The sequence below is a fragment of the Schistocerca serialis genome, chromosome 12, assembly GCF_023864345.2.
Source record: "Schistocerca serialis cubense isolate TAMUIC-IGC-003099 chromosome 12, iqSchSeri2.2, whole genome shotgun sequence".
Lineage (NCBI taxonomy): Eukaryota > Metazoa > Arthropoda > Insecta > Orthoptera > Acrididae > Schistocerca > Schistocerca serialis.
In genome coordinates, this window is record NC_064649.1 from 159608692 (window position 1) to 159625036 (window position 16345).

The following is a 16345-nucleotide window of genomic DNA, read 5'->3' on the forward strand; positions in this document are numbered from 1 at the left end:
CACAAGGAGACAAAGTCTACACGAAAATTATTTTACTGTCTTGTACTGTCACTCCTTACATCACAGTTCAGTTGAAACTGATTTTTATCATCAGCAACTAAGATAATTAAGGAGAAAATGTGTTGGGAAGTGAGGGTAAAACTTCTAAGATACTTAAAAAGGCTTCTCAACAAGCTACATTCATCTAGTTAGCACAATATTCTTACTGTTCTTCTTTATAAACATGTTACTTACTTTAGGTGCATGCCTAAGAAGGTAATTCCATAAGAGAACAGGCAATAAAAATGAGTCAACACACTTGTCTTCAGGTCACTATAATGAGAGTTGCTTCTGAGAGTATAAAACACTGAACTGAGCTTCTCAATTAGTTTATCGGTGTGTCGACTCCCTTTCAGCTCGAAACTTCCCAGCAGATTAAAACTGTGTGCAAGACTGAGAATTGAACGCAGGACTTTCAGTAACAGCCCTGTGAGTGAGCCACATCTCGGCAATATCCTTTCTTCCAGGAGTGCCAGTATCACAATTTTCACAGGAGAGGTGGTGGTGGTGGGTAGTGTTTAACATCCCGTCAACAACGAGGTCATTAGAGACGGAGTGCAAGCTCGGGCTAGGGAAGTATTGGGAAGGAAATCAGCCGTGCCCTTTCAAAGGAACCATCCCGGCATTTGCCTGAAACAATTTAGGGAAATCACGGAAAACCTAAATCAGGATGGCCGGAGACGGGATTGAACTGTCGTCCTCCCGAATGCGAGTCTAGTGTGCTAACCACTGCGCCACCTCGCTCGGTTTTCACAGGAGAGCTTCTGTGAAAATTGAAAGGTAGGAGACGAGGTACTGTCTGAAGTAAAGCTGTGAGAATGAGTCTTGAGTTGAGCTGGGGTAACTCAGATGGTAGAGCTGATGGCAGAGGTCCCGAGTTTGTCTTAGTCCGGCCCACAGTTTTAATCTGTCTGCAAGTTTCGTGTTGGTGCACAATCTGTTGCAGAGGGAAAATTTCATCCCTTTTAGCTTGTTATCTAATCAGGTGCTCCATTCAGTGTATGACCATTAATGTCCACTTCTGCTGCTAATATTTCATTATCGTTGGCCTGAAATTGCACAATACGAGTGTTTGTCACATTAAGACTTAAACTGCCATTGTGAAGAGAGTCTCGAGAGGCACAGAAAGAGTCAGATTATACGTTAACTGACAGATGCAGCAACTGGGGTGGCTTTGGTGATTGTAATTTCACTGTTCATTCTAAATTTACTATTATTATTTTAAATGATCCAGATGCGGGTTCTTGGTAAAACACTGTACAGAGACAGAAAATAGCAACCATAAATTTAAAATTTACCAAAAAAAAGAGTCCATTACTGACACATTCATCCAAGCTTCCTGTCAACATTCTATAGCCTACAAACATGCAGCATTCCATCACATGATCCACCAACTTCTTTGTATTCCCAAGTCCCAATAACACTATGACCAGAAACTCAATACAATAAAAACAATAGCCACACATAATAAATTTGATTCCAACATTATACACAAAATTCTCAATAAAAAATTCAAGAAGCAAGCCAGGTCCCTACTGCATCAATGAACAACATAGATAGACTGGAAAGGAAATGGTGCAGCTTACTGCAAATAAGACAAGCAAAATTTGAAAGGTGCTTTCCGACATCCCACAGGCAGTTTGTAGAAGTCTCTTCACTCTAAAGATAAACCATCAGACATTATGAAAAGCTGGGCTTATGATCTCACCCCCCCCCCCCCCCATGAACCATGGACCTTGCCGTTGGTGGGGAGGCTTGCGTGCCTCAGCGATACAGATAGCCGTACCGTAGGTGCAACCACAACGGAGAGGTATCTGTTGAGAGGCCGGACAAACTTGTGGTTCCTGAAGAGGGGCAGCAGCCTTTTCAGTAGTTGCAAGGGTAACAGTCTGGATGATTGACTGATCTGGCCTTGTAACAATAACCAAAACAGCCTTGCTGTGCTGGTACTGCGAACGGCTGAAAGCAAGGGGAAACTACAGCCGTAATTTTTCCCGAGGGCATGCAGCTTTACTGTATGATTAAATGATGATGGCGTCCTCTTGGGTAAAATATTCTGGAGATAAAATAGTCCCCCATTCGGATCTCCGGGCGGGGACTACTCAAGAGGATGTCGTTATCAGGAGAAAGAAAACTGGCATTCTACGGATCGGAGCATGGAAAGTCAGATCCCTTAATCGGGTAGGTAGGTTAGAAAATTTAAAAAGGGAAATGGATAGGTTGAAGTTAGATATAGTGGGAATTAGTGAAGTTCGGTGGCAGGAGGAACAAGACTTCTGGTCAGGTGAATACAGGGTTATAAACACAAAATCAAATAGGGGTAATGCAGGAGTAGGTTTAATAATGAATAGGAAAATAGGAATGCGGGTAAGCTACTACAAACAGCATAGTGAACGCATTATTGTAGCCAAGATAGATACGAAGCCCACACCTACTACAGTAGTACAAGTTTATATGCCAACTAGCTCTGCAGATGACGAAGAAATTGAAGAAATGTATGATGAAATAAAAGAAATTATTCAGATTGTGAAGGGAGACGAAAATTTAATAGTCATGGGTGACTGGAATTCGAGTGTAGGAAAAGGGAGAGAAGGAAACATAGTAGGTGAATATGGATTGGGGGAAAGAAATGAAAGAGGAAGCCGTCTGGTAGAATTTTGCACAGAGCACAACATAATCATAGCTAACACTTGGTTTAAGAATCATGAAAGAAGGTTGTATACATGGAAGAACACTGGAGATACTAAAAGGTATCAGATAGATTATATAATGGTAAGACAGAGGTTTAGGAACCAGGTTTTAAATTGTAAGACATTTCCAGGGGCAGATGTGGACTCTGACCACAATCTATTGGTTATGACCTGTAGATTAAAACTGAAGAAACTGCAAAAAGGTGGGAATTTAAGGGGATGGGACCTGGATAAACTGAAAGAACCAGAGGTTGTACAGAGTTTCAGGGAGAGCATAAGGGAACAATTGACAGGAATGGGGGAAAGAAATACAGTAGAAGAAGAATGGGTAGCTTTGAGGGATGAAGTAGCGAAGGCAGCAAAGGATCAAGTAGGTAAAAAGACGAGGGCTAGTAGAAATCCTTGGGTAACAGAAGAAATATTGAATTTAATTGATGAAAGGAGAAAATATAAAAATGCAGTAAATGAAGCAGGCAAAAAGGAATACAAACGTCTCAAAAATGAGATCGACAGGAAGTGCAAAATGGCTAAGCAGGGATGGCTAGAGGACAAATGTAAGGATGTAGAGGCCTATCTCACTAGGGGTAAGATAGATACTGCCTACAGGAAAATTAAAGAGACCTTTGGAGATAAGAGAACCACTTGTATGAATATCAAGAGCTCAGATGGAAACCCAGTTCTAAGCAAAGAAGGGAAAGCAGAAAGGTGGATGGAGTATATAGAAGGTCTATACAAGGGTGATGTACTTGAGGACAATATTATGGAAATGGAAGAGGATGTAGATGAAGATGAAATGGGAGATATCATACTGCGTGAACAGTTTGACAGAGCACTGAAAGACCTGAGTCGAAACAAGGCCCCCGGAGTAGACAACATTCCATTGGAACTACTGACGGCCTTGTGAGAGCCAGTCCTGACAAAACTCTACCATCTGGTGAGCAAGATATATGAGACAGGCGAAATACCCTCAGACTTCAAGAAGAATATAATAATTCCAATCCCAAAGAAAACAGGTGTTGACAGATGTGAAAATTACCGAACAATCAGTTTAATAAGTCACAGCTGCAAAATACTAACACGAATTCTTTACAGACGAATGGAAAAACTAGTAGAAGCCAACCTCGGGGAAGATCAGTTTGGATTCCGTGGAAACACTGGAACACGTGAGGCAATACCGGCCTTACGACTTATCTTTGAAGAAAGATTAAGGAAAGGCAAACCTATGTTTCTAGCATTTGTAGACTTAGAGAAAGCTTTTGACAATGTTGACTGAAATACTCTCTTTCAAATTCTAAAGGTGGCAGGGGTAAAATACAGGGAGCGAAAGACTATTTACAATTTGTACAGAAACCGGATGGCAGTTATAAGAGTCGAGGGACATGAAAGGGATGCAGTGGTTGGGAAGGGAGTAAGACAGGGTTGTAGCCTCTCCCCGATGTTGTTCAATCTGTATATTGAGCAAGCAGTAAAGGAAACAAAAGAAAAATTCGGAGTAGGTATTAAAATTCAAGGAGAAGAAATAAAAACTTTGAGGTTTGCCAATGACATTGTTATTCTGTCAGAGACAGCAAAGGACTTGGAAGAGCAGTTGAATGGAATGGACAGTGTCTTGAAAGGAAGATATAAGATGAACATCAACAAAAGCAAAACAAGGATAATGGAATGTAGTCTAATTAAGTCGGGTGATGCTGAGGGAATTAGATTAGGAAATGAGACACTTAAAGTAGTAAAGGAGTTTTGCTATTTGGGGAGCAAAATAACTGATGATGGTCGAAGTAGAGAGGATATAAAATGTAGACTGGCAATGGCAAGGAAAGCGTTTCTGAAGAAGAGAAATTTGTTAACATCGAGTATAGATTTAAGTGTCAGGAAGTCATTTCTGAAAGTATTCGTATGGAGTGTAGCCATGTATGGAAGTGAAACATGGACGATAAACAGTTTGGACAAGAAGAGAATAGAAGCTTTCAAAATGTGGTGCTACAGAAGAATGCTGAAGATTAGATGGGTAGATCACATAACTAATGAGGAAGTATTGAATAGGATTGGGGAGAAGAGAAGTTTGTGGCACAACTTGACCAGAAGAAGGGATCGGTTGGTAGGACATGTTCTGAGGCATCAAGGGATCACCAATTTAGTATTGGAGGGCAGCATGGAGGGTAAAAATCGTAGAGGGAGACCAAGAGATGAATACACTAAGCAGATTCAGAAGGATGTAGGCTGCAGTAGGTACTGGGAGATGAACAAGCTTGCACAAGATAGAGTAGCACGGAGAGCTGCATCAAACCAGTCTCAGGACTGAAGACCACAACAACAACAACAACAACAACAACAACATGATCTCACCTGCCGAGACTGTCAGTTTTACCATACTGGGCAGACTGGGAGGTCAATCCACTCTAGACTCAGAAAATACTATAGAAATTGTAGATTACAGAAGCCACATTCATCCTTTACTGAACAGTGTGTAAATGAAAATCACAGGTACATAATAGATATATAAGTCTTACACATAAAAGGAAAGGATGCAAAGCCTACTCGGTTAGAAATTAAGAAACAGATGTGTGTATCCCTACATTTATTACTGAATGAACACATTCAGTTATTCAGCCCTTTTAGACAATACTGCAACCTCTACACAGAGAAAGAACCTTGGTCCCTTCATTCGCATAACAAAAAATTCCGTAATTTGACGCATTCCTGAGCACAACCCTATTCCAGTATAATTTAGTCATAGTTATTGTAAATGCTGTCCTAATGGATTTTGTAAATCCATATGTAATTTGTCAAAATTGTTAACAGAAATAATTTTTACAACTTAAGTCGAGAATTGAAAGGTTCAGAATTGGCATGTTTATATGTTCATTTTATTTATTTATTTAGCAGCTTATGATGTACATCTATGAAGGAATTCGAGTGGAGTGACTCAACTCGAAGACTCCGGCTTGTACTGAGTGAATTGTTGTTCATATCGTCACAGATTCGTGAGCAACAACGGGGACCAGACTTTTATGTAAAACATTCGGATTTATTTGACAATGCTCTATACATTGAGGAAGTCTGTGATGTAATTTTCATTGCACTTGCAGAACTTCCAGCAGTCTTAAATACTTTGGATGTTGTGGAAACACTTTTACATATTAAGAATGGCCCTGAAATCATTTGTTGGATGGTTGCAAATTCACCAGACTGCTTTAGAGAAGCTTGCACAAGTCTCATAGCAAATGGTGAATGTCAAGAAGAAGACAATGTCGGCAGCAGAACAAGAATACAAGCACTTAGCATACTTTGTCAGATGAATCCCTCCCAAGCCCTTGCCACCAGAGCTAAATGTGTGGAGCTGTGTCGACTTCCAGGCCTCGCCATCACGCTAAGTCTAGAGCATGCTGGTCGTACAGTAGGAGCAGGTGCTGAGGGAGACATGGTTGCCTTTGTATCAGGATTACTTCTGGGTAACGATCAGCAAACTCACAGCTGGTTTGCGCTGCTTGTTCGCAATGGACAAAAGCATAAATGGGAATCGCATACAGCATTGCAGTTGCTTTGTGATGAATTGCTTCATCGTCTTCAGACCATTGTGCTGTTTTCTTTAGACAGCCAGCTTCCAGATTCCTGTGTTGTATAGGCATCAGCTCTACTAAGATTATACTGTGCATTGCGTGGCATTGCTGCTATAAAGTTCCAGGAAGAGGAAGTGTCACTAATAGTAGAGCTTTTGACATCTCATCCCCCACCATCTCCTGCTGGAGTCTGATTTGTGTCACTGGGTCTTTGCATGCTCATTGCTTGTCCCTCTCTCATCAGTCAACAAGAACACGAAAAGCGAAGCATAGAGTGGGTTCAGTGACTTTTAGGGAAGAGGCATATTTTGAAAGCTCAAGTGGAGTGACAGCATCATTTGGAGAAATGCTGTTGCTTATGGCAATCCATTTCCACAGCAATGAGCTAAGTGGTATCTGTGAACTAGTATGTTCCACCCTTGGAATGAAAGTACAGATACGTTCAAACAACATGACACGAATGAAACAAATTTTCACACAGGAGATTTTTACAGAGCAGGTTGTGACATCACATGCTGTGAAAGTGCCAGTTACAGCCAGTCTCAATGCTGACATTCCAGGATTCCTGCCAATCCACTGCATTCACCAGCTGCTGAAGAGCAGGGCATTCACAAAACATAGGGTGCCCATCAAGGACTGGATTTACAAGCAGATATGCAGCAGTGTCTCACCCCTTCATCCCCTATTACCAGCTTTAGTGGAGGTTTATGTCAATTCTATATTGGTACCAAGCTCTAAAGCACACAACTTGGAACATACAAACCAACCCCTTGATGAAGAAGAAATCCAGAGGGTCTTTCAGAATTCAGTTCTGAACACACAGTCTGTTGTTGGCATGAGCGCTGGCAGCCAAAATGCCGAAGCAGCACCATCCCTAACATCACAGTTGTTGCTGCTGTACTACCTGCTGCTGTATGAAGATGTCAGACTGGCCAACATTCATAACCACGCAGCTGCCGGTCGCAAAGTGAAGAGTTACTCGGCTGAATTTCTTGCTGAACTGCATATCAAATATTTACTGCAGCAGGCACAGAAAGATCAACAAAGCTATGCAGGCCTATTTTCTCCCTTGTTGAGATTACTTGCAACACACTTTCTCACTTGTCTTTTGTTGATGACTGGCTTGATGAAGAACCAAGGGGGCATGTTACTGAGAGCCATGAACAGGCACCAGTGACAGTAGCTGCCATAGAAGAAGGCAGCATTCAGCCATATTTCCACATGTCCATCAAGAACTGCTCAATTGTTAAGACAGCTGTTAAATATGCCAGCAACTAGTGTATGGCCTTTTGCTGAAACCATCATACGTTATTAAAAAAATAAATAAATAAATAAATAAAATTAAAAAAAAACCTCCGCCACACACTGTCAGGTGGCTTGCGGAGTATGGATGTAGTTGTAGAAGTCCAAGTACATATTTGCTTTGTCAGTTTTCCAACAAAATCCATTACTTTTACTGATTCTAACTATAATTTTGCTAAGATAACTAATAAATTTTCGCCACAAAATTTCTGAAAATTAACATCATAGTTACAACATTTTAGATACTGTAAACTAAACGGATTTTATGAGGCATACTTAATCTATGTACCTAAATTACAGAACATTTAATTGCAATAATTCTATGGTATGGGTCCATCATTTTATGTTGTTGTTGTTGTGGTCTTCAGTCCTGAGACTGGTTTGATGCAGCTCTCCATGCTACTCTATCCTGTGCAAGCTTTTTCATCTCCCAGTACCTACTGCAATCTACATCCTTCTGAATCTGCTTAGTGTATTCATCTCTTGGTCTCCCTCTACGATTTTTACCCTCCACGCTGCCCTCCAATACTAAATTGGTGATCCCTTGATGCCTCAGAACATGTCCTACCAACCGATCCCTTCTTCTGGTCAAGTTGTGCCACAAACTTCTCTTCTCCCCAATCCTATTCAATACTTCCTCATTAGTTATGTGATCTACCCATCTAATCTTCAGCATTCTTCTGTAGCACCACATTTCGAAAGCTTCTATTCTCTTCTTGTCCAAACTATTTATCGTCCATGTTTCACTTCCATACATGGCTACACTCCATACGAATACTTTCAGAAATGACTTCCTGACACTTAAATCAATACTGGATGTTAACAAATTTCTCTTCTTCAGAAACGCTTTCCTTGCCATTGCCAGCCTACATTTTATATCCTCTCTACTTCGACCATCATCAGTTATTTTGCTCCCCAAATAGCAAAACTCCTTTACTACTTTAATTGCCTCATTTCCTAATCTAATTCCCTCAGCATCACCCGACTTAATTAGACTACATTCCATTATCCTTGTTTTGCTTTTGTTGATGTTCATCTTATATCCTCCTTTCAAGACACTGTCCATTCCATTCAACTGCTCTTCCAAGTCCTTTGCTGTCTCTGACAGAATTACAATGTCATCGGCGAACCTCAAAGTTTTTATTTCTTCTCCATGGATTTTAATACCTACTCCGAATTTTTCTTTTGTTTCCTTTACTGCTTGCTCAATATACAGATTGAACAACATCGGGGAGAGGCTACAACCCTGTCTTACTCCCTTCCCAACCACTGCTTCCCTTTCATGTCCCTCGACTCTTATAACTGCCATCTGGTTTCTGTACAAATTGTAAATAGCCTTTCGCTCCCTGTATTTTACCCCTGCCACCTTTAGAATTTGAAAGAGAGTATTCCAGTCAACATTGTCAAAAGCTTTCTCTAAGTCTACAAATGCTAGAAACGTAGGTTTGCCTTTCCTTAATCTTTCTTCTAAGATAAGTCGTAAGGTCAGTATTGCCTCACGTGTTCCAGTGTTTCTACGGAATCCAAACTGATCTTCCCCGAGGTTGGCTTCTACTAGTTTTTCCATTCGTCTGTAAAGAATTCGTGTTAGTATTTTGCAGCTGTGACTTATTAAGCTGATAGTTCGGTAATTTTCACATCTGTCAACACCTGCTTTCTTTGGAATTGGAATTATTATATTCTTCTTGAAGTCTGAGGGTATTTCGCCTGTTTCATACATCTTGCTCACCAGATGGTAGAGTTTTGTCAGGACTGGCTCTCCCACGGCCGTCAGTAGTTCCAATGGAATATTGTCTACTCCGGGGGCCTTGTTTTTATCATATACATTTTATGTATATGATATAATACAGTCACATAGCACATACATATTCTAGATCCTGTTTTGTTTACATTTATAAAAAAATTAAAAAAAATTAACAGCTATAATACTGTAGAAAAACAAAATCATTAGACAAAATAATGCTGTTAAGAAGTTAACACATTTTAACATTTTACTTTTTCTTTTTCTCTATACCTGTGTACATTTTTCTTTTATAGTACTATACCTGTTTGCTTCAGTTATTTTCATTTGAAAGAAATTCTCTGATTGAATATAAAGGGGTTTCTAATAGCAGTTGTTTGATTGACTGTTTAAAATTATCCATTTAGCATTAGTGATGTGTGGTGCTAAAGAGTTGTAACCCCTGCTTCTCTCATATAGAGTTATGTTATGCTGTGGGATTCCTAATTTCTTGGTGTTTCTGGTGTAGTGGTGGTGTACATCTTCATTTTTGTTGAGAACAGAGGACACTAGGTCTTATACCACTGCTTTCTAATGTTTTGATGTGTAGTTATTAATGTATTGACTGAGGTATTTATTCCTCCTGCACTTAACTTTTTGTCCTTTTTATGGCACCCATCAGAAAAAAATCACTTAAGTGAGCTGGAGTTAATCACTTGCTCAGTTCTCATCTTTGCAATCATGTATGTACCAGAAAATTGGCTTCTAACCTGAAACCTAGGCTGTACAGTAAAAATAAAGTTTCCGAACTGAGCTAAAAAAGTGTTTCTTTTAGTTAATACAATCTCACTTATTATTAGCCACAAATGCTGTGCGAGAATAAGGTACTGCCATGTAAGTGTCTCAATCCATATGTCCCTGAAGAAGTTTCTGCAAAATGTTAAGTTGTGAACTTTATCTTTTATTTTTAATGTATGCTCTAGAATAAAAAACATTTTTCCTTAGCTGCGGAGCCCAGAAGATTATACCACAGGGCACAGCTTTGTGAGAAGATGCTAAGTATACTAACAGTTCCATCCATGGATCAACACAGTAAAATAGAAATCTAAGTGCAAAGGAAGCAGAACTGGGATTTTCTTGAAATTATCCACTTGGTGCTCATTATTTTGTTATTAGAAAATTTCACACACACGACTTAATTTTGTGCCTGTTCATTGATTGCCGATTTCAGTAACAATGCAAGGCATACAATAATAAACTGAACAGCTGTTGGAAACTAATTAATTTGGCTGGCTATGTTAGTAATTACTCATCATTAGACTGATGTTTTATTAATGTTCATACATGCTATAAACAAACATTATAAATCAGTTTCTTCGGTGTGGGCACCACAGTCTCCACAAATTTGAAGAGACATATTCATTTCCAACAGGCCGTACTTTAAAATTATAGTTTATCAAGCACTGCTAGCTTTGAGCACAGCCCATTCTGCTCACCAAACAAAACTCGTGTGCTGTGCATTTGACCAATGTGCTATACACATGGCACACGATTTGTGTTTTACAAGCATGATGTGTCCATGTCTGTTATAGATCAGTGACATTCAAAACTAGTTGTGTTTAATAAAGTACAATTTTAAAATACACGTTGGTGAACTGTCGTCTCTCTACAAACATTAACAATTACCACGAAAATGTCTGCTTTAAAAGAAAGCTGCTTTTTTATGCTAAACAGCATTTCTTGTTTGATTGTCTTGTCAATGCTCTCCATAATTTGCTCTCCCTTTCTACTTATCCCTCCACACAGTTCTAGTATAACGCATTTTATTTCACACTAACAACATACCCAGCACTTTCTTGTCTCTTCAATCTGGATCCAGAAACTCAGAATTCTTCTTTTCCATTTGTTCAACTTCTCAACATATTTTCAGTAAGATATAGGAATAATCATTACTGTGAAGAAACAATAATCTGATTACGCCATGCTATCATTAAAAATTCAAGCATTCATTCCAAGGAATTTTGATTGTGAGCCAACTACTCTAATTCTTCAGGTATGTAGCAATCACATGATTTATTTAGTTTTTGATTTTTACAACTCAAAAAATTAACCTTAATTGTTCAGGCCAAGTGATGCTTTAAATTTGTATCCTACCAATGTTTTCATGCAGTGAGAGCCCAAGTATTAACAGGCAGACTGTGTGAAATAAACTGCAGATCCTATTACGGAATGTCCCTACAGAGCATACTGGAATACATAAAGACCTGCTGAAATATGTGAATGTGCTGTTTAATTAAAATAATATTGGCCGTTTACAGTCAATACGGCTGCATGACAATCGTTACTTGATGTATAAACTATGGTCATGATATTTGGGAGCAGTTTGCAAATTATGTGGCACCGATTTAACAATCTTCCACTATGAACATATTTCATAAAAATTCCAAGTAATGCAAGGATTGCAAAGCAGGAAGAGTGAATTTAATTCCATGTGGATGTGGTCCACACTCTGATATGGACACACTGATCAAGTTTTCATACAGTTATGACAATCAAATACTACAATGGTTCTTTCAGAAAGACAAGGCCAACCATTCCACTGTTCCTCTCATAGCTGACATTGCATTGACCTCAAGTAATCTGCTAGGGCTAAAATGCACGAGAGTTTTTGAAACAAGTTGGCCCTGTCTTCCATGTTTAAGAGACAGTGGTAATGTAGGGCCAAACGAAAAAAAGAAGAAAGATGGAAACAAGAATAAAGCAAGTCTCACTCTGATCCAGAAGCATTGTCAACAGCTTCTCATAAAATTACCATTGTTTTCTCAGAAAGCAACATAAAACTGAAATAAAAGCTATGTTAAACAGAAACTAAATTTTTTGAGCTTCTGAAGCATTTTAAACGCTGACTCCAATATACAGAAAATATATATACAAATCTCTTATATCAATGTTTTTCTAAAAGCTTTCTGTTACTTTCAGCTGGATAACAAGATATCAGCGTGTTTACTTACTAGCAAAAAGTTACAAATAGTTCCAGACCTACACCGTCACTAATCATTTACATGCTGTAACGACGGCGGCAAATTACAGTAGTCACAAAACGTATGGACCGGCGATTGTCATACAGAGTGAAGAGTCTGCCTTAAACATTTGTAAGTTAAATGCGAATAGTTTTAGGTTGCAGAACTTGATTCTAAACGTTAGGGTTTAAACTAGGTTCCTACGAAGCACTAAATTTTGGCTTTTATAATTTGGCCTACTGCACATATTACTCGGGTGCAAAATATCACTTACACTGTTACGTAGTTACACAATTTGATATAGACGCGGTATTTATTACTAATGAACCCTTCGGTATTAAAAAAGTACGACCCAATACGGTCGCATCCAAATTGAAAAATATTTAATTTAAATAAATTTGCAAGTGACTTGATGCCTTTATAACTATCTAAAACGTGATCTTCAGCTTTTTACACTTCTTGTGTAATGCACTTCCTTTGGAATTCGCAATATTTGATATAAATATGTAGTTTATCCACGGCAACATGTTGGAAATACTATATCATGTTCAGAAAAATATATAAGGCAGGTGATCTGTTACCGAGCACTAAATGAAAAATGTATAACAGACTACGCTGATGATACGCAACTTATATCCTCCCTGGTAAATATGTCCGCTGCGGAAAGTGGGAGATGGCATTTTCATGCGAAAGTAGAGCTGTATGTACTATGTGGATGTCGAGCGAACGAGCGTTTGGCGGAGTTCAGGGACACACATCATTACGTCAAATGTTTATTTTGTAAGAGGCTTTTAATTGCTGCGAACGGCCGATCAATACTGTTTTAGGCTACGAATATTTCAAACAGGAGTTAAGTTCCAGATACCTCGTTTCTCCGCGTCCTCGTCATTTTGCTATTAGATTTCGGGACTTGTGTTATACTACATGTACAGTGTTGCTTTTGGCATCAGTCATTTGTGCCTGCCGCCTGGGTTCGAGAACTGCGAACTTGATCTAATTCTGTTCAGTGGAGGTCTTCTGATTGATTCAGGACAAGTGCAGAAGTACAGTGGTACGGCATCAAATGCTTTACTAAGATAAGTTATATCAATTTAATATGCAACCTTAATTATGTTTTAATATCTTATATAGTATACGCAAATTTGTCAATATCGCAATACTTTACAAAATGCAAATGGCCAAGTTATTACGACTATCGACTGGTATAAAATCGATTTCATTGCAATTTGATGTTAATCGACCTTGCCGTTGGTTTTCGACTATCCTTGGCAACAGTTCTATAAAGACCAAATTCCAAGGTTTAAGAAAGCACGATACGCTGCCGTATCGGCGGAGGCAGTCTGTTATAGGTACGCAGAGCGGTCAGCACATACGTTCACATTTAGAAATGCCGAAGCAAAAGAAAGTTTGTATCATTGGCTCCGGTAACTGGTGAGTCGCGTTTCTGCATGATCTGTGTTTTCTTTGTGCTTCACAACACACCGTGTCACCATCTAAAAATTCAGCATGTTACGAACGATGCAGCTGTGTTTGCGCGACGATCGTTCACGTACTATAATGTAGTAGAACAGGAGAAAGGCTTGCTGTTTTTCTGTTGCGTGTCACCGTCTTAGAATGAGATAGTATGTTCATTTTTGTTTTGTTTTTAGTTGCGATATACGCATGTCTAACCAACTGTGTAGATAATAGTGGAAACTTTCATTACGCACTACACGTATGTGTTAGAACAGTGCATGTTGAATACACCTTATGAATTCCCACTAGTAATCAAAACCTCTAGTTGCACTATCGTTTTTAAACAAGTCTTGAATTTATTCAATTTGAAATTAGATCCCAGTCCTGACGGGGAGTTAGGAAAACTGGAAAATGCGTCCGTAAAAAGTACTGACCTTCATCCTCGTGAGAATATCAGAACAACGACACTTCACTCAAACAACAAACACGACGTCACTGGCATAATTACAAGAGGAGACGTCTGTGTAATAGTTTAACATGACGCGTCTGTTAGTCGCCCTTGAGACTCGGATGTTTGCGGAAAATTCTTACCTCGTCATCCGCGATAAGAGGTACTCTCAGCGTATTAATGGTCGCGCACATTATGAATACATAAAACGTGCAAAACACTCGGAAGTACCCGACGCAGTACACGGTATTGTGCTGCAGCTGTGCTAATTATTACTGAGAGTTGGAAAGCTTGTGTACTGGATTTCTGGGATTGCTTATGCGTGTTACAAATGTGAAAGCAGATGCTGAAGAGCGTATAAAAGCTAAAACATAAGCGCTCCCTTCCCCTCTCTCAACCCCTAGCCAATACACGCACGCAGAAAGACATAAAATATCGTTGGCATTATTGGATATTGCCCTCTCTTGGAAGCCACATAAAAAACGAATTGTAAATGGTATAAAATTGGAAAAAAAATGTTTAAATTTTTATTCGTATTCTTGTCTAACATTGTCACAGTAGGAAGTAATTATTGCTTTGCAATGCAATAAATTTCATCTTAAAAAGTTATTAAATAATTTGTTAGTAGTTAACATGATGAGGTAACAGCCAGTAACACAAAATTAAACCATCTATTCAAAGTGACAATTCTGAACCGTTCCACCAACTGATAGACTACAAATACCTGTGTGCTGACTTTAAAAAAAATATTTGCTCTGTTGTTCATAAAGATAAGAAGAAAATATAGAGAAGGTAAACTGTACGTTCACATAAAGGATTGAAACTCCACACGAAAAGGGCTGTAGAAGGGGCAACTGCAGATAAAGAAGTGGAAGTAGCCATTTCAGTTGAAGTTGTGTAGAGAAAGACAAAGCCTGTTTGGAACTATAGACCCGTGCAGAATGTGGACAACAAACAATTCAGAAAAGATGGTGATAAAAGCTTTTCAAATGTGTCGCTACAGAAAATGCTGTAGACTAAATGGGTAGATCGAGTAACTAGTGAGGAAGTACTCAATCGAAATGGAATGAAAAGAAATTTATGGCACAGCCTGACTAAAAGGACCCAGCTGACAGGACACTTCCTGAAGTATCAAGGAACTGTGTGTGTGGTAATGGAAAGAAAGAAGTAGAGGGATGTTAAAGTTGAGGGAGATCAAGGCTTCTCTGCAGTAAATAGTTGCAGACAGGTGTAGCTTACATAGTACAGAGACAAAGAGCTCAGCATAAGGTCACAACATATGGGGTGCCCAAAATGAGTGGTGACTTATATGTTGAGGCACAGGCTGTGGCAGTGGAAGACCGGGTGCAGCCAGTGTCCTCGTGCAATCGGCCGTACTTAGTGCCTCGGTACTAGCTGCTGCCGCTCTACCTTCGCGAGGGTTAGCTGGGGCGAAGGCTGGCTCGAGTGTGGCAGGGATATTGTAACGGAAGAGCCCTTGATAACACTGAATGTTTTGTCATGGCATGACAGTACTGGGTCTGGATCACTGTATGGCGCATTTTGAGTGGCCTCGTGTCAGGTGAATACCTGTCTGACTAAAAGTTGCAGAAAATGAATGGCCACTGGGTAGAATGTGCATTTGAATCACAGGACAGAGCTTAAGAGTCAGCTGCTATAGGGTTGACACCTTCTTTGAAAGCCATCCGGAGGCCTAGTAGGACAGTAAGAAGGCTGTCACTCTGATGCTCTGTGGCACAGCATGTGAGTGAGGTCTCTGTCAGCGGAGCTGTTCTGCGAGGTCATTGACAGTGGGATGGCAGGCACAGGTTTGAATACAATTTGTGCCGAGCAATGGTGAGAGTGCTTTAAGGAGATATGACTCCAATTGTTTGTCAGTGGTGACGTGGAGAGGAACACCGTAGCACAGGATCCACTCGTGAAGGGAGGACACAGCCTTAGTAGCTGCCGTTGTGTCCTTTGCGGGATAGATTTTGGGCCAACAAAAGAAACAGTCAGTCACTGTCGGTAGCTATTGGTAATCTTCGGATGGTGGTAAAAGTCCACTGGCATCAATGTGGAGGTGCTCAACGTGTTGATTTTGTGGGATGAAAGTACCAATTGGAGCTGTAATG

General features: G+C 39.7%; 1 protein-coding gene and 1 pseudogene across 2 annotated transcripts in view; both read left to right on the forward strand.

Annotated features, from left to right (window-relative positions):
* Positions 1-5628: 5628 nt before the first annotated feature.
* LOC126428017 (integrator complex subunit 2-like) lies at positions 5629-7601 on the forward strand (annotated as a pseudogene).
* Positions 7602-13540: 5939 nt separating this feature from the next.
* Positions 13541-16345, forward strand: part of LOC126428468 (glycerol-3-phosphate dehydrogenase [NAD(+)], cytoplasmic) — a 110925-nt gene continuing 108120 nt past the window's right edge. The window contains exon 1 of one of the 2 annotated variants that reach the window (XM_050090404.1): positions 13541-13759. In XM_050090404.1, coding sequence (XP_049946361.1) covers positions 13716-13759 — 44 coding nt within the window. In that variant the 5' untranslated portion in view covers positions 13541-13715. The remainder of the gene's footprint in view (positions 13760-16345) is intronic. The other variant, XM_050090403.1, reaches the window with a different exon arrangement.